Below are 22,821 nucleotides of genomic sequence, written 5' to 3' on the forward strand. Positions count from 1 at the left end.
AAAAAAGGCTATATGGCACAGGTTAAATAGTGGATAACAGATAACATTATGTTCTACAGAGCTTATCTGCTATCTGCTGTGTAACCTGAGCCTTTTCTGATTTGAATGGCTGCCCCCATGGCTACACAGCAGCTTATTTATATAAACAATAGTAGTGTTTCTGAAGCAAACAGCAGTTTTACTAGTGCAGGGCAACATTGCATTATATTTGTATTACTTTAAAACAATTAAATTTTTTGATGTTACTGTTCCCTTAAGCAGCAATGTACCGAATCCCAAAAATATGAAAATAAATGTAATTTAAGGATATAAAACTGATGCTAAGCTGTACACTTGTATAAATACAAGTGTCCTAATATCCATATTAAACTCCATTATCACTCTTTATAACAAAAATATCCATACACATCAGAGGCTACACAATCTAATCAATTAATGCTGGTTCAGTAGAATATAAATAATGGAATTTATAACAACATACATTTATAAAAGCAAAGTTTCCGTAGCCCAGGTGGGCCATGTAAACAGATGATTAATGTCAGACCCAGCAGTGCCGCTGAAAGAATGCTTAAAAATGTGCACTGCTAGTGAGACTTGAGAGCAGCAGTTGCAAACCAATGATTTAGAACAGTGCTGTAAATAAGAAACACGTAAAGGAACTTTAACAAAATAAAACAATGTTAATTAATGTTTCTGCAATGAGAAAACAAGGGTATGGTGATACTCAAATGAATTTTCCTTATGACAATTGGAATGGGGCACTGGTCTCTACATATAGGACATTAAAGGAAATTATTTTCGTGTGGCCTTAAAAATGCCGATGGTGAATTTTCCCCCCACTCCTGCAGTTTGGCAAACTAACATTTTGGCTTTTTCCTCCAGGGGTCATACTTTTTTTCTTGTGGGTGGCATTCAGTATTGTCATTAAAAAAACAACATATTCAGCTTGAAGGACATTTGTTATCAAACAATGAATACAATATAATAAATACAAGTAAAACCTTGTTTTTAATCCAAATATCTTTGATGTTATCCAAACGTTCACAATAGCCAGTAGCTTTTCAATAAACCTCACCAAGAATAGTGAATACACAGCAGAGACTGCTTTCCTCCCAAAATGCTTGAAAATTATTTCAAACATGGTTTTCACCATTCAGAAAAATGGGGATTTGTAGTTTTAATCACTGAAGTGCAGTATTGTAGCAAGCTATGGTTTTGTATCCTAAAGACATAGCTTGGGCAAGGTCATTTAGAGATGCAATAGCCTTTATGGAGGTTTTTTTTTTTAGAATGTAATTAAGCATAATATTCAGGAAGTGGCTGGTAATATAACAGTAGAATCATGGTGTGTGAATGAACAGGTAGTCAGATATGCAGATCCACTGCATTCCATCTGACTGGAAGTAGAGTTATTAAGGAGAGCCATTAGCTTAGTTCCTGGCAGAAGTGCCAGTAATAATTTAAAAACTGACATTGCTTTTTATCCCTTGGGCGAGAGAAAATATATAAAATATTAAGAGAGATAACTATATTTTAAATTTCCTGAAATAGACAAAGGCCATAGCAAGTGTTGTGCACAGAAAGTTCATCCTTTTTACAGACACAGCACCATCAAATAGCTTTTTCTTTTTAAGTCCAATATATTATTTTTAAATGTGTATATATATAAATATCTATATATATATATATATATATATATAAAAAATGGCTTTCTGTTTACAATGTAAATTGCATGTAGATGTCTGTTTCAGGAAATATAAATCGTAAAAAACGGGCTCCAATTTACAGTTAATACACAGTCTGAAACAGACAAATGTCATAAGTTAAGATGATGCAAAGAAAATACATTCGGCAGTAACGGTGGCCATAGACGCACCGCACAGATAATATCGTACAAAATGAATTTTCGTACGATATTCGGGGCGTTATGATGGGAAAAGAGCCAAACAATATCGGCAGAAGACTTGGCTATCGGTCGGCTCATCGATCGGGCTGGATGGAAAATTTTGATCGGGTGCCTTTGAAGGTACCCAAACATCGGCCATTGTTAGAGCTGAATTGTCAGATGCAGGTAGAATGCTATTGTTTCTACCTGTATAGTCAGCTTTAAATGTGTGTGGTGAAACGAACAATCTATCTTTGAAAGAGTTTTCCAAGAAAGATCGTAATTGTTACATCTATACCCACCTTTAGTTGCAATGTCTGTATTGGTGAGCCAGGTAAAAAGAAAGTATACAAAAAAGCTGCAACTACAAAATTCCACATTTCACCTTAACGTTAGTTTAAAATATCTATAAATCTTATAAATATGGATTTAAGGGTTCATATATTAACACAAACTATGCCAAAGGAAATGGACGGCACTCCACTTGAAGAGGAAAAGGTACTTTATTACAAGCTAAAAATAGGGATCAAAGGCCCTACGCGTTTCGGGATACAATCCCTTAATCATAGGCATATGCCTATGATTAAGGGATTGTATCCCGAAACGCGTAGGGCCTTTGATCCCTATTTTTAGCTTGTAATAAAGTACCTTTTCCTCTTCAAGTGGAGTGCCGTCCATTTCCTTTGGCATAGTTTGTATCAAGCGGTGGGGACGCTGCGGACCGAGCACCCCTGAAGATGGACAGGAGCTGTTACAGGAGGGGAGGCTGAGCGGTCTCCTAGGAGCGGCATATATTAACACAGTTGCAAGAGCTGAGCACAAAATTGTGCATAATATTTGGCACAAGACATAATTCTTTGTGCAAAGTACAAAGAACATGAATACAAGGGTGCCCTGGGAACATCTAGGGGCAGATGTATGAAGGGTCGAATATCGAGGGTTAATTAACCCTCGATATTCGACTAGGAACTAAAATTTAGCGCAAATCCTACGATCGAACGATCGGATCGAAGGATTATTCCTTCGATCGAGCGATTAAATCCTTCGAATCGAACGATTCGAAGGATTTTAATCCAAAGATCGAAGGAATATCCTTCGATCAAAAAAACATAGGCAAGCCTATGGGGACCTTCCCCATAGGCTAACATTGACTTCGGTAGCTTTTAGCTGCCGAAGTAGGGGGTCGAAGTTTTTTTTAAAGAGACAGTACTTCGACTATCGAATGGTCGAATAGTCGAACGATTTTTAGTTCGAATCGTTCGATTCGAAGTCGTAGTCGAAGGTCGAAGTAGCCAATTCGATGGTCGAAGTAGCCCAAAAAACACTTCGAAATTCGAAGTTTTTTTAATTCGAATCCTTCACTCGAGCTTCATGAATCGGCCCCCTAATCTTGCTACATTGATGTATGAGTCCCTTTAAACCAGATTCAAAATAATTTAAGATAAAGAATAAAAAATGCAGGTTTAGTTACTGAACGATGAACCTTTTGCTTGTTTAACAAGGGTAGTAGGTTGCAAAAATATAAAATGGATTATTGGCTTCAAAACGTCTGATGCAAATGCCTGAAAACTACTTAACTGGTTAATAAATGATGTATGTCATCTTTGCACATTTATGAAAACTAAACATGTGTGAAATTAAAATGGAATTATCCAATGTTCTTCTAATTATGTCTTAAAACGAGAATTAAACCCTTCCCCAACCCCCTTCCCTGGCACCTGTTAACCCTGCTGTACAGCTCTGCATTTATATGGCAAGCACAACGATATTGACAATTTTGACAGTAACGGGTTGTGCGGGGAGGGAGCAGGGACAGTAGGGGGAGCCTGGGGTTGTGAATAGGGTTTTCTCCTCTTTTAATCTTTGACTATTTCAAAATAGCAAACTCTAAAAATTAGAGTTCTTTGATAAATATTAAATTATAGAAAAAAGAAAAATCATAAACATGTAGATTTTATTTATAACAGTCTCTTAGTATAGGACTGTATGAAATTACAAGAACATGAGTTACTTACTACATGAAGAATTTTGTTTTCTGTTTCATACACAGTGCAATCCTGTTGAGAAAACAAAATAAAAACAAGTTATAAACTAACAGTTCATTAAAGGTTTATAATACAGTGAAACTTCTATTTTAAGTACCCTGATTATAAGTTTCCCACATTTTAAATTTTTTATTTGTGGTCCCACCAATTTATAATGTATTTTAATGGGTGCATTTCCGTGATTTTAAGTAATGTTTTCCTGGATTTTACATCAAATTTTTTTCCCAATGTACCAAAAACTGCTTTTTCCCCTCTATGAATGTTATTATTTGTGAATTAAAGAGGTTTAAAATACTAACCAGATGTATATATTGCCATGGTTCTGCCTGTAAACTGTCAATTCCAATTAGTCTGCCCCTTAAACAGTCCTGCACCAATCACTTATTGCTTTACGTTGTGTATGTTACAGAAATGTATTGCACATGCCTCCCAATAGTGTAACATCAACACTGCAATGTTTAACCTTTGTTATTAACACAGTAAATATTGTATCTCAAAGTAAAACTAACTCATGTGCTTATATACTTTAAGTAAAATTCATTAATATGCCACTTTATTTGATCTGTTGCTTAAGTATTAATCTGGGGGGTATAGTTTTCCTTTAATATTTTACAAATGTACAACTGTTTTTGTGGGGGAAATATATATAATCACCTTCCCAAGATTAATTAGAAGTCAATGCAAAAAAATAAAGTCATGTAGAAAAAAAGAAGGTGATAAATACAGACAAGCTTCTGTATGTTATAAAGGAACTAAGGAAAATGTAGTCTCTAATTACTTTAACTTCTCTATTGTGACTTTATTTTCTTGTACAGGTATGGGATCCCTTTTCTGGAAATTGCAAATAAAGGAATAAGTGCGGCTCACGAAAAGTCTTTTGTTGGTTTAAATTCCACGGGTTATCCTGTGTTCGATATCCCAAATCAATGTGTCAATAATGCAGTTAGTTGTGGAACAAATCCAAGGCAGCAAGTTGACTGCAATAATCTTTATTGGGAAGCAGAGTTACACCTCTGCTTCCCAATAAAGATTATTGCAGTCAACTTGCTCCCTTTTCTGGAAACCCTTTATCCAGTAGGCTCTGGATTAGGGGAAGGTCACCTCCCATAGAGTTTATTTTAAGCAAAGAATTCTACATTTTAAAGATTATAATAATATTAAAACAGTAAGCTGCATGGATCCATACTGGTGACAAAACTGGATTTCCACTAGTCGGATACTTCCTTACATCTCCAACTTATTTCTTAAGTTAAGTTGCTTAACAGATGGATGACAACCCCCATCAGAACCTACGTACACCCTCAGCATGAAGCATCCCAAACTGTCCCATGATATGAGCTTGCTCAAGCCCAATTAGCAGATGCTGGCAATGGCATTGGGGTTGCATGAGAGGCACATGTGTAGTTATGCATTAAATGAGGACTAAGTGGTCATGGGAAGATTCTATATTTGTAATGCAAACTTGAGGAATTTCCTTTTCCTTTAATGTAATGCAGCCAACAGACATGGTATACATGTTTTTTTCTCTGCATTTTTCTCGAATCAAGAAAAAACAGCAATCGATTTTTTGAGAAACCAGCCCATAAGTGTCCATGGCACATAAAATACTGAAATAATATTGTCAGTGCACGGGTAATCTGTGACCTCTACAAGTCAACTGCCCATTGCAAGCCTTTCGAAATATTCATCAGTAAAACGAGAATGTACTTAAATGTGGTTGTATAATAATCTGCTGGATATATTCTTACATCTTTAGAAAATAAAAACTGTTCCTCTCAACAGCAGAATCTATATTTTGTATTGAACAAACATCACCATTAATTCCAGAGCTAGGCCTTCTCTTTCCAATATAGATTCAGTGACCTTCCTAAATAGCACCTGGTTGTGCTTCAGACGACTGGTACATGTCACAGTAGGGGAGACTGTGATAAATGCTTTGAGATCCAGGTTTTTATGCTAGAAGACATTGCACTCATTGAATGCAAGCTTTTACCCTCTTAACCTTACGTTTTAAAACATATTGCACATTGTTCTCGCTACCCATTGAAAACTAATAGAGGACATAGGTTGCTTGGGATAAACTGAATAATGATAAACTGTATTTGGGATGAACTGTTATCAGAATGTGATGTTAATAACTGTATGATTATGTTGCTCAATATTTTACTTTTTTTCACTGTTTGCTCTCCTTGTTAAATGTACATGAAAAGTGCCTTTCCAAAATGGTCTCCATTTACAGCCAAGCACAATACTTAGCAGCAATGCATATAAAAATTGGCTAGTTTGTTTAATATGTCCTATCCTGTATGCTATCATGTGACCTACATTAGAGTCTGTCCATTAAATATATCATTAGGATTTTTTCCTGGGACCTTAAAATTGCTTTATATTTGTCCCATGTGAGTTTAAAGTCCTTCAATGAGTTCTTTTTGTTCACGCCACATCTACTGGAAGGTTATTTCATGTATCTTAAAATCATCAGTCAGATACATTTTCAATATTTGTCGAGAATATCATTTTCTAAATTTTCTGACCACAACCCTCAGTGTTTCTACTTGTTAAATATAGCTAGCTGAAGCTTTCTTTATTTCTGTATGTTTAGTCTTCTTGCCCCATAAAATGTCTTCTTGGACAAACACACCTTCATATTTTTGTTTTCTTCTTAACAAGATGAGTTGAACAACATTATCAAGTTCCTTTATTAGTAATTGTGTAATGGAATTTCACAAGGACAAGGTGCAGCACCTCTGACAGGGTAGTGGGTCAACACAACCCACCAGTTTTTTCTCGGTGTCCCTTCGGCCCTGTCTGACCTGCACTGCATGAACTTCCACCATTCATTAACAGTATTTATATCCAAAGACACTCCTTGCACTTCCTTATAGTCTTACTCAGCATCTGTGCATCAACCACCACCACCTTCCGGTTATGAATTGTGTGCCTAGTGATGCCGAGGAACTAAACTACCACCGCCTTTATTAAGGGTTCCCAATGTGGCTTGCATCCATATGTACAGCTCACTTGTGCCTAAAGAATAACCCCCAGACAGCATTTTGACACGGAGAGGAGCAACATTTTGTACCCATTAGGACTCTAGCACTTGTGTCCAGGATCATCGTACATTGCTCCTCTGGTCTTGTAAGTGTAAGTGTAAGTGTATTTGCTTGTTCACATTATTTCAGATTGATTTACTCATGTTATGCTGCACTGCCTCTCAGTCATTTCAATCACATTCTTATCAATCACTAGCATGGAAAGTCTGTTAAAACAGTTCTATTTGTATGTGAATCGATCATTGTTATTTGGTCACACAGAGTCACATGCTATTTGCTGTATTGAACTACCCCTTAAGCATTTCAACTATATGTACATCAGTCAATGCAGTTATGGAACAAGTTTGTCGAGTACTGCCTTAAATGCAATGGAAAGGGAGCTAAATGTTTAGTAAATAAATTGATTTTAGTTGTAGGCGTACAATGTGACCTATATGTCAATCTATCTGTATACTTATGCAGAAAAAGAGGTCACTGTCCGCGTGCCCTATCTATGTCTGTCTGTCTGTGTAGTATGCCTAGCATGGCTGCCTTCATTTTCGACAACAAGTGTCTGGGGAAGAGAGTGTGAATAGAAAATGCTGAAGAAATTAATTAGCAGCACTGAACCATAAACCGAGATGAGCATAATATTGTCACAAGAAAAAATGGGGTTTGATCTTCAAAGCTAATAAATCTTAAAGTTCTAACATAAATACTGCATATCGGCTTCAAGTGTTTTCAGTTTAATGAAACACAAAGACACAGGGATAATACATACATTTCTTGCTTGTTGTCATCTCATATGATATTGTTTTATTTTTTTGCTGTAAATTGCAAATGTCAAATTGATATGCTTTATGCAAGCAAATTTAGGATATGGTCACAAATACTTTTAAAATGTGTTACTGGGTTAATGTGCCTTTTTTTAATAAACAATTATGTAATAATGTGAATATTTGACAGTATTATCACATTAAAGGGCATATTTATGAAAGGTCCAATTTTAGAGCTTTGTGACCTTTTCTACACCTCGAATGAGCTCACAACCAATGGTTTCTAATTTAATAAAAAAACTTGAATCAGTGTAGTTGGGGTGAAAAACAAATACGCAAATTGATCGAGTTTTTGGTGAAAAAAACCTGGAATTGTACAAATTGATTGAGTTTTCCAACCAACCAACCGACATTTATTAAAAAAAGCTATGTCTTTTTTCAGGTGAATGGGCAATTTTCACTCGAATTCGAATCGTAGGAATTGAAGTAACAGCGCAATCGATCGAATTTGATTCAAAGTTTTTCCAAAAAACCGTAGATTTTTCAAAGTCCACCAATTGACTCCAAATAGGTTTTAGGCTAAAACAGCAATTCGGCAGGTTTTAGATGGCGAATGGTTAAAGTCGAATTTTTAAAGACACAGTACATGATACATTTCGATATTCCCTAGTCGAAGTACACAAAAACTTGCTCGAAATTCTAGTTTTGTAATTCTAATTTTCACTTCGACCTTTCATAAATCTGCCCCTCAAAGTTACCTATAGGTCATGTTGATTGTGTTTTGCTGAGAGGTTTATTTATCTAAGTTGTTGAAGCCTGTCAATTAAAGTTTCTAATGCTAACGGACTCCTGCTGCACAGATATGGCAGCCCCCTCATACAGGAACATGGGGCATCAGACAGGTAATGTAAAAGCATTGGGCAAATACTTTAGGGCAAATCTATAAGTAGTTTTCAAAGGCAATATTATGATAGATGTAAAAAAGAGTTTAATTTCTGGTGTCAGTATATTTTTAAGCCTGTTTTGTCAACTTGAGTGTCCCTTCTCAACATGTCAGTTAGAGTTTCTAATGATAACAGACTCCTGAAGCTCAAAAATAGCAGCACTCTCATAGAGGAACATGGGGTTTAGATGGGTAATTGAAAAGAATCTGCAAATATTTTTATGGCAAAATTATAGTTAGTATGCAAAAACAATATTATGATAGTAATGGTTTAATTTCTGATGTCAGTATCTAACACCAAAAAAATCAGTGAATTTTAAGCTTGATCCAATGGATATTATATAGTATAACGTCTCTGCAAACCAGCCTCCCCTAATACTTAGGGGGTTATTTATTAAAAAAGACATCATAAATCTGGCCACAGAGTTGGCTATTGGGATACCCCACAGAGAAGATTCTCAGTGCTCATTACTAATTATCTTTTCTGGATGCAAATGATTTGTGGCAGGGTATTCCCTTCTGCAGATATTGGGTTTGCTTACACTCGGGCAAAAGCAAGTCTTTCCTGGCTTATGAAAATGTTGTTGATCTGTGTAGCTAAAAATGTATCCCCGCAGGCGTTGCAAGAGCTAATTTGGTGACTAATATTAAACCTTTAAGATTCTAGCAGGGATCAGAGGTCTGTTTGCAGTGGTACATCTGTCATGTAAAGATATATCATAATTGCAATGTGTGTGAGCCAATGTGTATGAGGTTCATATACACAGCTTTGAATTTGTGAAATGCCCATGGTAAATACAGAATGATATGAATAAAATAACGTTGCCCAGGGATATCAAAGCTCCTTCAAACACTATCTTGAACAGATCACAAGTCTTTCTTGCCTCATCCTTGCAATCTGCCAAACTGACTCATTCTCAAAAGCTATTTAAATTGGAAAGGACGCTGTTTTCCATGCAATAACACTTGCTCAGTCTGCGTGTGCACGACACCTGCTCCATATTTGTATTTTAATAAAGTGCTGATCTTTTGGTGGTTTGGAATCAGATAGCATTTAGATTAGATTTCTCCAATTGGTGTTGCTCAGCTGTTGTAAGATACAAATCCTAACCCCCCTTAACACATGGAAATAAAGAATACAAACAGAAAGTTTGTTTTATACACAGGACAGCAAAACCTGGCTCTATGGGAAATGGTAAGTGGCCATTATACATCAGTTACTCTTAAGAATAAACTTTTACGGAATATGATTCTTCATTTACAGTCAGTGAGGCTGCTTACCATGTGCTGCTCCTCACTGGCAAGTCGCTCAAGATACAGTGTCATTTATAAACATGTTTTATGAGGATTAGAATGTAACATGAAAAAAAGTATTTGTTTGCATTGTTTGCTGCTTTGTTGCTAGCGGTCACTAAACCTACTGTAAGTAAACTTGTGGCTGCATATATGTAGCAATACATCAAGTATACTATTACATGCGTATCCCAACTCTTGTCCATCAGACCCTTGCCTTTAAGGGTGAACTCCTTCTTCCAAACCAAAATTTGATAAAGAGGCCCACAAAAAACAGAAACACATAATATACCCAACACAGCTACCTGTTTCTTCAAAAAGTATGAATAAATGGCATTTTCTATGCTGCAATCCAGCAGTTTAACAGTTTTTCTCTTTCTGCATCATCTGAAATCCTGGCAGGGAAGGAGGGACTGAACACTGATGTAAGAAATTGCTCTCACCAGCTTATAGACAGCATGCAGGAACTACATAACCCACAATGCATTGCACTGTAATGTTCCTTTTCTTATTGAAATCATGTGTGCAGGGAATTGTGTAGTATGGAGGATGCAGTCTAAGGACAGCTGGCTGTTGATACAAAGTAACAGTAGTCAGCCAGCTCAGCAAAGTAGTCAGAAAGATCAGCAGGAGAGCAGGGGCTAGGCTTAGGGAACTGTTACTAACCATTAACAATCATGAAAAGTCTGTATATTTTTTAATTGATGTATATTGCAAAGTTGCTTGAAATTGTGTTTACTTTTCATAAAGCCTAAGTTATGTTTTTGTGGAGTTTCCCTTTAAGGAAAGGACTGCGTGTAAAGCTCAAACAGAGCTTGAAATGGGAGATGTAGTTCCTTCAACTGGATGTTTACGCTAGCAGTATACACCTCTATGAATGGTAACCTTTAGTAGCAATTTTTCCAAAAAAAGTGGCATTTTGTATTGTAGGATGCCAGCCAATAATCTTGTGGGTAGACAGCTAACGGTTGGACAGACCTTAGAGAGAACTGCTGTATATTGTTCCCTGTATAAGGGTAGAGCTGTGACTGACTACCACACCTTTTTGTTTTTCTGGGGAATATCATTTTAAGCACAAATTTAAAAAAGACCCTTATGATATATCCTGGGCTTAAAAGATGCTTTTAAACTGGTAACAGTAATGGTAATACACATTTATAAAGCACAAATATATACAATAAAGTCAGTTTAATAATTTAATTTATGTTATTAGTCATTTGATCTCAGGCAATATATGATAGATTTTTAAAGGCTAAGAAAACAAGGACTAGCAGGACAGAATTTAAAAGGTAGAATATATTTATTTAGTATTAAGTAAAGCCACACGTTAAAATTCAAATTCCTGTTTTTTAATTCTTCCTAAACAAGCCTGCATTTGCCTGATTTTTTTCACTTTCCTTCTATAATTTTGCCTGATCTATCTTGACCTAATTAACAGCTAAGTCCTGCAGTGGAATAAGAGGAAAGGCTGAAGCGATTACAATGGGATATGCCATGTCTTGCTGTGCTGACACAAAAACATGAATGAACAAATATTATAAATAATGGCCAATCTATTGCAGCAAATCCATGCTGCAATATTTGTTTTTGTATAATGAAAGGGAAGATGACAAACTTCTCAATTCTCACTGAAATTTGCTGCATGTGACACATGTTACAAACTGTTCCTCAGCTTTTTTAGATGTGGAATTTGTGGAGTTGTGTTCCTTATAGTTCTGTAGAAATACAGTTTTATTATTTTAATTGAGAACAGGGATAGATTTCTATGCTGCCCCCTCCCCTCACATTTGCAACAACTACTTTCTTTCTTTATAATTAAATAGAAGAACAGAAGTGATATTTATATGGCCTAAGTACATAACCTCACATTTATCTATATAAAACCTTATCTTCCACTTTACTTTCTATCTGTCTAAAACCCCTCTACACTGAATTATTATGCTCTTCGGCATTTATAACCCTGTATAGCTAACATCTGCAAATATCTTATTTGCTATGCCATCAGCTATTACTAAAAAAAGTTAAAAAGAATAAAGGACTACACCATAATCCATTCAGGATATGTATTATATATAACCCACCTTCAGCTTTGTGCTAATATTTTATTTTATGCAGCACTATGTCCTGAGAATCATTTTGCAAAATCTAAATGTATAACCTTAACTGCCACACCAAAAAACAGGTTAACATTTACCAGTTCATATAAAATCATGAGGATAGCCCAACCTAACTCCCTTCTTATTGTAACATTGTATAACGTTTGGTTTTCCCTTTATCATTTATGTTGTAATTAACCATATGGGATTCTTTTTTTTTTTCAAACATTAATTCTTAGAAGGCACAGTTATAGTATCCCTTATCCAGAAACCCATTATCCAGAATAATGGAAAGACAGCATAGGGTCCATTTCAAGCAAGTAATTCTAATTTTTAACAATGATTACCTTTTTCTTTGTAATAATAAAACAGTATCTTGTACTTGATGCCAACTAAGATATAATTCATCCTTATTGGAGGAAAACAATCCTATTGGGTTTAATTAATGTGTAATTGATTTTGATCAGACATAAGGTATATTAATCTAAATTACAGAAATATCCCTTATCTGGAAAAACCCAGGTCCCAAGCATTCTTGATAATAGATATTATACCTATACATATATGCAACATTACAGTAATATATTTTAAAACTGTCCCATTTGGTTGATGATATCCTCTATGAGAAGATATGATAAGCTAAAACCTTGTAGTTGCAGTAGAAGTGATTAAGTTGGGTTTAGTAGTACTGTTTAAGCTTAGTGAGTGGCTATAAATGTGACATTCTCAAGTTGTTACTAGTGTGGCATACATTAGATTCCTGTCCTTTGGTCTCTTCTCTTCAACTTTAACTATGTTTAATAAATATGAAACAATTTCAGTTTTAGCCATAGCTAAAACTCCAAAGACATACAAGCAGGTTAACTGACTCCTGATAAAATCAACCATAATATATGCATGAATATGATAGGGCCTTAGGTTGTAAGCCCCACTGGGGCAGAGACTGATGGGCTTGAGAAATAATCGCTATAAAGCACTGTAGAATATGCTGATGCTGTACAATTAATGAATAATAATATTATGGCTTGCACACCTGGATGGCCAAATTGCAATAATTCAGTCTGATAATATAAAGGCTGAATGATAGGGATATACAGGATCATTTAAATGCAGCCAAATACCTACATTATGCACTGCTAGAGTCACTTTATATTGTAGTACAATTCCTTGTCCTGTGTGTGGATTCTGTTCAATTCTCTCACATGGAGGTTGGCAAAATGCTACCAAACAGTCAGTGTATGGTGAGACAGTGGGCATAGGGTAGGACTCACAAACAGACAGGGTCAGACTGGGCCGGCGGGACACCGGGAAAAAATCTGGTGGGCCCTTGTCTCTTGTGGGTCCCACCGGCGCAGATCTACATCCTGTGTGGCTTATTACAGTCATGCCAAAAACACAGTGTGCACATGCATGGCACGGGGGGGGGCTAAAACAACACCCCAGTGGGCCCTGGGCCCCTCAGTCGGACTCTGCACACAGAGCTTCTTTAGGGAATGTTGCTCTTTATTGCAGCATGGCAACTTCAACATTACAGGTGCCATCCTGCACTTTGTGGTACTGACTGCTACTGCTAGTCACTGAAACATGTGGTACAGCTGTACTTATTTACAGCTGGACAGCCTCTGTGATCTTCTATATGTATAAAAATAACAAAATGGCAGCCCATTTATGTAGGCCAGAAAGGGAACAGCCGTGTCGTATATGCAGAACAGGTCTTTCTTCAAACCACAAAGGCATTTCCAGAGGGTCAAATCACATGACATCCCAGTTGGTGCCATTTGGTGAGCATGCCCAGTTTAGTCTGAATGTAGGATCCAGACAGTGCACAGCTCTTAAAAGTGGGACTTGGGTTCAACTATGTGGATTGTGTTACAGCGAGTTCTAGTTTGTTTTCCCTCACAGTAGGGGTCTGTTAACTTTGGAGAATAGTAATTGAAGCTGGCTACACAACATTAAACACACAGAGCAAAGGTTATCATTTACATTACCATTTGAGTTCAGGAGGGGGTACTGGGATACCATTAAGCAATGACATAATATTTAACATTTTCCCTTCCAGATTGGAAAAGTTGTTTCATCACATTTAAGAATCACAAAAAATACAGCAAATGACTTTGAAGTTGCCATTGATGTCATTAATACAGGAGGACTGAGATAATATATATGGCTCATCATGAGTCTCAATATTTATATAGTAAGGTTATGCATGTGGAAAATCATGCATGAAATGTATTAACTGTGTGGGAGAATTGGCTTAAGGCATAAAAGGAGAATGCTTCCTCTTTATGTGCACTTGGTAAAACCGCACCTTGATTAAGCAGAGCTATGTAGTAACATATTTATATAAAATATACCTGAGCTGCAAAAGTGCAGGGGCATGCAGATTAATTAATAATTGGAATGACTAAAATATGAGGAGATGCTGTCAAAACTGGGTTGATATTCACAAGGGGGTCAGCAAAGGCAAATGATCATCATTTCAGATTCACCTCTGCATCTCTTCAAAGAAGCTTGAATAGTTACATGAATATGAATAAATGGTACAATAAGGGGATTTATTAAGGGTCGAATTGGAAATTCTAATTCAAATTTTATGGTCAAAACTCTCAAATTGGAATTAGCCAAACTTGATTTGAGTTTGAATTCGAATTTCGAGATTTATCATATTGTGGCTCTTTAAGAACTCAAAGTAAGACTGTTCGCCACCTGAAGCCTGCCGAGTTCATGTATAAGTCAATGGAAGAGGCCCAGGGACAATTTGGACATGTTGGTAGCCTTCCTGACAGATTTTTTTTGGAATTTGTGCAAATTTTAGAAATTCAATTTTTTTTTATTCAATAACCCCCCAATCGAATTTTGAGTATATTTGAATTTAAAGGAGTTTAAAAGACTCAGATGAATATAAAAATTTGAGCTTTGATAAATCTGCCTCCCACTGATTCAATGATAAATATTTTCCCAATTTAGAACCCAAGTGAGAGCGACAGCCAGCTTTTTGCCTTTCTTTAGATCACTGGCAGAAATGATACATTGAAGAGTTGACCTTGATGCAAACTTTGCAGCTGGATTCACTATTTATAACATAATACACTGTTTTCAGGTCTGATATTCTTGAATATCCAGTTTCAAATGAATAAAATAACCCATTTCTGACTGACCTCTACTCTATAATCATTGAACACTTTATTAGGAAAAGAATCAAGTCAAAAAACAGTGATCAGGACAGAGTTCTTATTCTCCATATGAGCATGCTGAGACATCATTGAGTAAACAACTCATGAAAATGATACGGCAGAGAGAACATGTGTTTTTGTGTTATTTAGGAGGGGCACCAGACCTCTAAACACAAATTGACTGTAAGGTTTCAATGTTGTTATTCTTATTTTTTTTTTATTGCTCATATTATTTTAACAAGCCTGCTTCTTTGTTGCTAACATAGTTTATGGGGGGATTTAATGATTTGTTAATGTGAAAAAATGAGCAATTTGAAAAAGTATTCCTTTGTATGAACAATTTTATCTCAGTGCACATTTAGGGGGTATTTATTAAAACTTGAATTTATCTCATTATTTTAAAAATCAAAATGTTACCTAATTCCAAACCACTATTTGGCTAAATTTACTAAACAATCTGAATGAAAATTGTACATGCAGGAAAAAGCTGGATAAAATTGTGGGATAATTCGAATTGTATGACTTTTTTAAATTGCTGCTCGAAAGCCACAAATTTTCAGATTTGGATTTTTAGCAGCTTTGGAGCATAAGAAATTAGATAAATAGATAAAAATGTATTTTTTTTCTTTAAAAAATCATATTTTTTCCCTTTAAAACTCAAACAGAAAAATTTCAGGCTTAATAAATAGGCCCCTTAACGTAGTATTTGCAAATCTGGAAAGCGAGGCCTGTATTTGTGGGAGGACCACAAAACAAAGGTTTCAAAATTTTAGATTGGCATGCTGTAAAAAATGGTAATTCAAAATGTTAATTGTAAAAATTGAAAATCAGTTGCAAATTGTTTTAAAATACTGCTGTCTACACAGTATGATGAGGCCATTTTATTAAAATGTGAGAATTATTTTTCAAAAACTCTTGTTTCTTTTGTTTACGGTTCTTGGCTATTTATTATCTATGGCTTAGATATTTCTCCCATTGTAAGAAAAGTAGACTGTTGTGATAAATTAATTTGAGAATCCTTGAGAACGCTTAAGGATTCCAGAAAGTGGATTGCTAGCAAGATTTCCATTCAAACTTCCGCATGATGTGGGCAAGAAACCGCTCAATCTGTGGTAGGAAATAAAGCTAATATTAAGAAGAACAAACACTTTAACAAGAGTCTCTGTCCTGTGCTTTTGATCTTTCATCTGATTTTTTCTGCCTTTTCTTACATGTAAAGTAATTACCAACCCAGGTTCTTAGTATAATGCTATACTGTAATTTTAAACTTTAAACATTTAAATGGGCATTATACTCCCTTGTTCAACATATGTTCAACAATTAGGGCTTGTGCCTAGATTACCAGCATTATGTATGCATAATAAAATTATGTGGACAAAGCAGTCACAACTGAAGGGGAGTGGTGTATACTGGTAATTGGACATTTTAAATAGAGTTTTTGACCTGAGCTGAAATGACCCACATCGTAATTCATTAACTGTCCCAATTATTTTTATGTTGAATAGTTCATACTAATTATTATTGGACAAGAGGTTCCCAGCTTGAGCATGCGTACAACTGTGAGAGTCAAGTGAAATAATATTTGTTGCATTCTTTTGGTTAATTTCAGTTGATTGCAATGAAACATGTTACGCGTGTCAGTCTTGATCTGGTATTTTCTAAGATGCTTAAAGAAAATGCTAATAAGGATTTAACACGGGATGCTATCTGCTAGTAAACACATTCACTTTAAAGTTGGTGGAATATATTCAAAAATGAGCCCCAGGCAAAATCGACCTCTCTCACTAATTGAATATTGTAGAAAAGAGAAAATGAATGTTGTGGAAACATCTAACAGATTGTTGTCCATGAAGTGCAAATACTAAGCTTCCATGCTCCCCTGATACCTGCATCAGTGAGGATTTTTCCCTACTTCATTCCTCTGGCTGGTTCTCTACCACTGTGAACATTGTTTTCACTGAATCCCTCCAGCTGAGAAATTAATCCATAAGCACTAAGTCTTAGAACAGATGTGGATTTCTCAGTACATGTAGTTTAACTCTTTAAGTTCCATATTGTATTCCAACATAGCCATCTGTATCAAAGGTAAAATTTGTTAAAGAAGTGTAGAAATCCTAGGTCTGATTCATGTGTCCAATGATCTGTTTCTACTTGATTTTGTGAGGATTAATAAAAAACATTTTCAGTAATGATGTATTATGCATCTTAGAAATCTAAGATGGCCGTAGTAAACCTTTGCTATGACTCAGCTATGGGTGTTTGAGTTTTAACAGGTATACGGACAAGGGATCCCTCCAGGACTGCCTGCCTTTAAGGAACAGATCTGTTTATAGGAACCATGCTGTTTAAATTCTTTCTATTTCTGACAACCACAGAAGGGTTGAACTAATTAAGGTTGCCATATAAAAAACAAAGGACCAATAAATTGTCAGTCCAAGAAAAGCTAGTTTTTTTTAAACAGGGTTTTTCAGGCACAGAAAGTGCCTACATGCAATACAGTAATGGGACCTGTTATCCAGAATGCTTGGGACCTGGGGTTTTCCAGATAATGGATGTTTCCGTAATTTGGATCTTCATACCTAAAGTCTACTAGAAAATTATGTAAACATTAAATAACCGTAATAGGCTGATTTGTTGGGATCAAGTACAAGGTACTTAAGGAGAAAAGGGAATCATTTTTAAAAATGTGGATTATTTCTATGAAATGGAGTCTACAGGAGACAGCCTTTCCTTAAAGGGGAACTCCGGGTTCCAAACCAAAATTTGATAAAGAGCCCCACATAACACAAAAAGCCCTAATATACCCATCACAGTTGCCTGTTTCTTCAAAAAGTATGAATAGATGCCATTTTCTATGCTGAAATCCAGCTGTTTAACAGTTCTTCTCTTTCTGCATCATCTGAAATTCTGGCAGGGAAGGAGGGACTAAACACTGATGTTACAAATTGTAACAGCTTCTCCACAGCTTACAGACAGCATGCAGGAACTACATAACCCACAATGCATTGTACTATGATGTTCCTTTTCTTATTGAAATCATGTGTGCAGGTAATTGTGGGGTTTGGAGGATGCTGGCTGAGGACAGCTAGCTGTTGATACAAAGTAACAGTAGTCAGTCAGCTCAGCAAAGTAGTCAGAAAGATCAGCAGAAAAGCAGGGGGTTAGGCTTAGGGAACTGTCAGAAAACATTAAAAATCATGAAAAGTCTGCATATTTTTTCAATTGATGCATATTGCAAAGTTGCTTAAAATTATTTTCAAAAAGCTTAAGTTATTATTTTGTGGAGTTCCCCTTTAATTAGGAGCATTCTGGAAAATGGGTTCCCAGATAATGGATTCCATACCTAAACATTGTAATTAAGTTATCATAAGCTTATGTGCCTATTAATATTAAAAGGTTCAAAGCCCAGTGCACATAGATGAAGGGGAGTCCTGTGTGTTTCTCTTGCTATTGCAACACAGGGCTTCTTGGCTAATTGCATCACATTCACTAAAATCTTGTAAAAAAAAAAGTGTATAAAAATATACCGTCCAAATTTACATCCATGTTTCACCTGCCTGGTGCCCATCTAGTCTGTAGCAGTTGCACGTGATTTATTCATTATTCATTCATAGTCGGAATTTATGTGCTAGTTCCCAGCAGTTCCAATGATGCTAGCATTCTAACTGTGTACTCTCCCTCCAATTAGTAAATGAAGCCCCTGACATCAAACACATCTTTTTGTATTCAACATGCACCTTATACAGAGGTTAATGCACTCCCCCAACATGGTGCCATGGAGACAAAGGGTCATTACCATAGAGAAAAATATATTATTACCATAGAGAAAAGTTCTAGGGAATAAGCATAATACAGTAAGCTGGTGGTATTGTTCAGCCAGTATTAATTTACACTAAATGCATGCTTTAACAAATGTGTGTGGAATGATCAGTGTGAATTAGTATTAAAGAGTGATAAGTATTAATCAAATGTGTAAACTTGTTAGTTTGAATCTTTTGCGTGAACACATCACTATTAAGCAAGTGTGTTGACTGCTTAGTATTGATCAGTGATCTGCTCTGGTCAGTATTAATCTGTTGAAATGACTTGCTGCTATTGATTAGCTTCATGGGCTGACCAATATCCATCAGCTGGGTAGACACAGGTCGGCCTTAATCAGTTGTTAGACCTGACCTGGCAATACTGAGAGGGAATATAGCAGTATTAATATATGATCATTTGTATGTAGCTACTGCCTGGTGAACAGTTTTCCAGTTATGGGTATATGTAAAACCTCTGGCTATACTGTATGTTATATGTTTCAACAAAATGCAATTTTCATTTGTAGCATGAAAATGGAACTGTTCTACATTATACTCAATGTAAAAGACCGTCCGGTTAAAGAAACCACAAACATTAGGAAGCTGCGGTATTTATTTCAGCATGGCATTTTTCATGAGTAGTTGATTCTTTAATGTGTTTCATCTATCGTCAATTGAAACATCCCCACAAGCTTGCATTTCGCAGTCAGGTATACCCTGGTGGAAGAGGGGGAGGGGGGGCACATGAGGGGGGGCTGAGGCCCTGATGTGACAGTCCGATGGGCCCAAATCCCCCCAGTCAGACGCTGCATACACAGCATTGCAAACTTAATTATCCATGGTGCACTAATTAACTGCTTCTTCTCCAATCATAAAATAACTCTTGTTCTGCTTTGTTTTCTGTATATACAGTATCTGAAATAAACTAAATATGTACATATATGTATATATATATATATATATATATATATATATATATATATATATATATATATATATATATATAGTTTATTAAACCCAACAAATCATACCAGCAAATGCCCAGATACCAAAAAGGTACAACTATTTCAAAAGAAAATACATTTCAGCAAAAAAAGATATTCCTAGCTATGTCATTTCAAAGTCCTCAAACATGCCTTCATATTTACCTGCTGCACAATGGTGGTCAATTCCAGGCACAGTTGAACAATGTTGTTTTTTAGCAGTGAATATTCAGTCACACTTACAAACGGAGACCTGCGAATAAAGAGCAGAAGAGACAATAACCTCAGGGTGTATTCATCAATCATCATTGGGAGACAAAATAATACGTATTCCTATTTTCATAAGACTAGAATACAGAATAGGCTTTTGTTGCAGAATTGCATGTTCTTAAAGAACTCTGATACCACTTCTTACATTTTACTATTCTTTCAGCTCTACAGATGGTTTAAACAAATGATAAAAGCCTTGTCTTGAGTGAGCTGCTGGAGGAACTCTCTGAATTTTCACCATATATTCAGGTATGGAATCTGTTATCCAGAATGCACAGACCCTGAGGTTTTCAAGATAACAGATCTTTCCATAATGTGGATCTGCATACCTTTATTCTACTAAAAAACATTCAGACATAACAAAACATTCAGACATTACATAAACCCAAAAGCTTTGTTTTGCCTGAAATAATGATAAATTATATATCAGTTTGGATCAAGTACAAGGTACTGTTTTATTATTGCAAAAAATAAATAATTCTTAAAAATTGTAATTATTTGGTAAAATAGAATGGGAGATAGCCTTCCTGTAATTGGAGCATTTAGGATAACGGGTATCCAGATAATGGATCTTATAGCTGTACTACATTATGCATTTCTCAGCATATATGACTGATGTCATAATAACAATGGTTTTTGGGCCAAGAACATACAGTACATTATAAATAAATAACAAAGAGATATTTAATGACAGACTAGTAAAGTACAGAAAATACAACAGCTAAAACATTGTTAATTGTTTTCATATTAGAGGCTGATGTCATTCTCATATGCAGCTACTGAGATTATTTTGTTAACAGCTTGTTATAATGTTTTTACATTTTGTACAAAAAAGGGGGTGGGGGTTGTGGGTGCACACCTAAGGCATATTTCAAAATATTTAAAGCCCTGTCTAAGTAATTCAATAATATAAAAGGTATTTTACCTCTCTGCTTAATAGCATTACTTTGTATGAACATCTCCTGTGCCTTGGTTTCAAACTGTGAGCAAAAAAACCCTGTTTTTAAAATTACATGCACTTGCATATTTACTTGAATTACTTAGACAGGGCTTTAAATATTTTGAAATTTCCCCCTGGTGTGCATCTACAACCCCCCCCCCTTTTTGTATTTGAATTTGCCGGAAGCTATGGTTAAGCTTCATGTGGTTTGTTGCACCCTCATACCCACCCCTTTAGACTTTTGGTGGTCCTATTGTCTTTTTCAAAATGTGCCTTGGTTTGTGCAATCACTCTCTCTTAAAAGCCGCAAATGCTAGCGGCGTGGGAGGATCTAGCCGTGAAAAAAACAACATCCCTTGAGACACTCCTGCACAGACACACACATTACACCAATCACATTCCTTGAGTAGTTTTCCTTTTCACTTACATTCACACCATCCATACACCTATATTCATTCCACAACACACACACACTATTGTGCCACTATACACAGCAATGTCTAACTTAGCTCACGAGACACACATTACATTTGCTGCAAATTTCACTTAATACACTCCTACACTAACATGCATACATTACACATATTACACTCCACACTACATTTCTCCTCACATTCCCCTTCACCACTATACACACTCCCACACTCCACAAATACACGCATACACACCAACGTGTAACTGCACATATCATTCTACTTTGTTTTTAATTACACCTCAGTACCACATTTTTTTAAAAATGGGCATTGGCTTGGGTCTCTCTCTCTTAAAAGCCGCATCAGCAGTCGGCGGGGGAGGATTTAGCTCACAGTTTGAAACCAAGGCACAGTAGATGTTCATACAAAGTAATGCTATTAAGCAGAGAGGTAAAATACCTTTTATACTATAAGAGGTGAACAAGTTAGGGACCACCGTGTGGGTTTACCTTGCCGGGGTATGGTGGCTTATCAATTTTATGATCATAATAACAAAAAAAACCCTGTTTTTAAAATTACATGCACTTGCATATTTACTTGAATTACTTAGACAGGGCTTTAGATATTTTGAAATTTGCCTTAGGTGTGCACCCACAACCCCCCCCCCCTTTTTTGTATTTACATTTTGTAAGCATACTTTTTGAAAATAGATAATAAAATTAACAAGAGGTTCATGGTCAGCTTCATTATGTGAGAGTGAAAAGAAACATTAGCCCTAATGGATAGTTGCACCTAGAATGAAACTGGAAGTGGAAGTACTCTTGGTGGTTGCTTCTTCTGACTTGTAATTGCTACAGTTTCACTGGATGAAGCAGTCCTTTACTTTAAGCAATATATAAATCTCCTAAACGATCTTTGCTTGGTTTGACTGTAAATACTATAGTTTGCACTAGTTATACTATAGTTCCCTCATCTCACCTTCCAGGTGTTTCATAGGCATACACATCAGAATATCAATTGCCCCCATATGTAATAAAAGGCGCAACGTTTGCTCAATCAGTAAGTTCTACCTGCTGATTGGCTGCTAGGGGCAGTTTTATTACATAACCTTGTACAAGAAAATAAAGCTGGTGCCTGGGACATACATGCTGATTAAATTCTAAGTAGATTTT

The 22,821-nt window shown here is 35.9% G+C and overlaps 1 protein-coding gene across 3 annotated transcripts in view; it reads right to left on the reverse strand.

Moving 5' to 3' along the window:
- The window catches only part of LOC108698914 (connector enhancer of kinase suppressor of ras 2-like), a 306,790-nt gene that overhangs the window by 130,003 nt on the left and 153,966 nt on the right, over positions 1-22,821 (reverse strand). For all 3 annotated transcript variants that reach the window (XM_041572777.1, XM_041572776.1, XM_041572775.1), the window contains exons 4-5: positions 20,192-20,279; positions 3,901-3,942 (exon numbers count right to left, since the gene is read on the reverse strand). In XM_041572777.1, the coding sequence (XP_041428711.1) occupies positions 3,901-3,942; positions 20,192-20,279 (130 nt within the window). The remainder of the gene's footprint in view (positions 1-3,900; positions 3,943-20,191; positions 20,280-22,821) is intronic.

Source organism: Xenopus laevis, chromosome 8L (assembly GCF_017654675.1).
Source record: "Xenopus laevis strain J_2021 chromosome 8L, Xenopus_laevis_v10.1, whole genome shotgun sequence".
Taxonomy (NCBI): Eukaryota; Metazoa; Chordata; class Amphibia; order Anura; family Pipidae; genus Xenopus; species Xenopus laevis.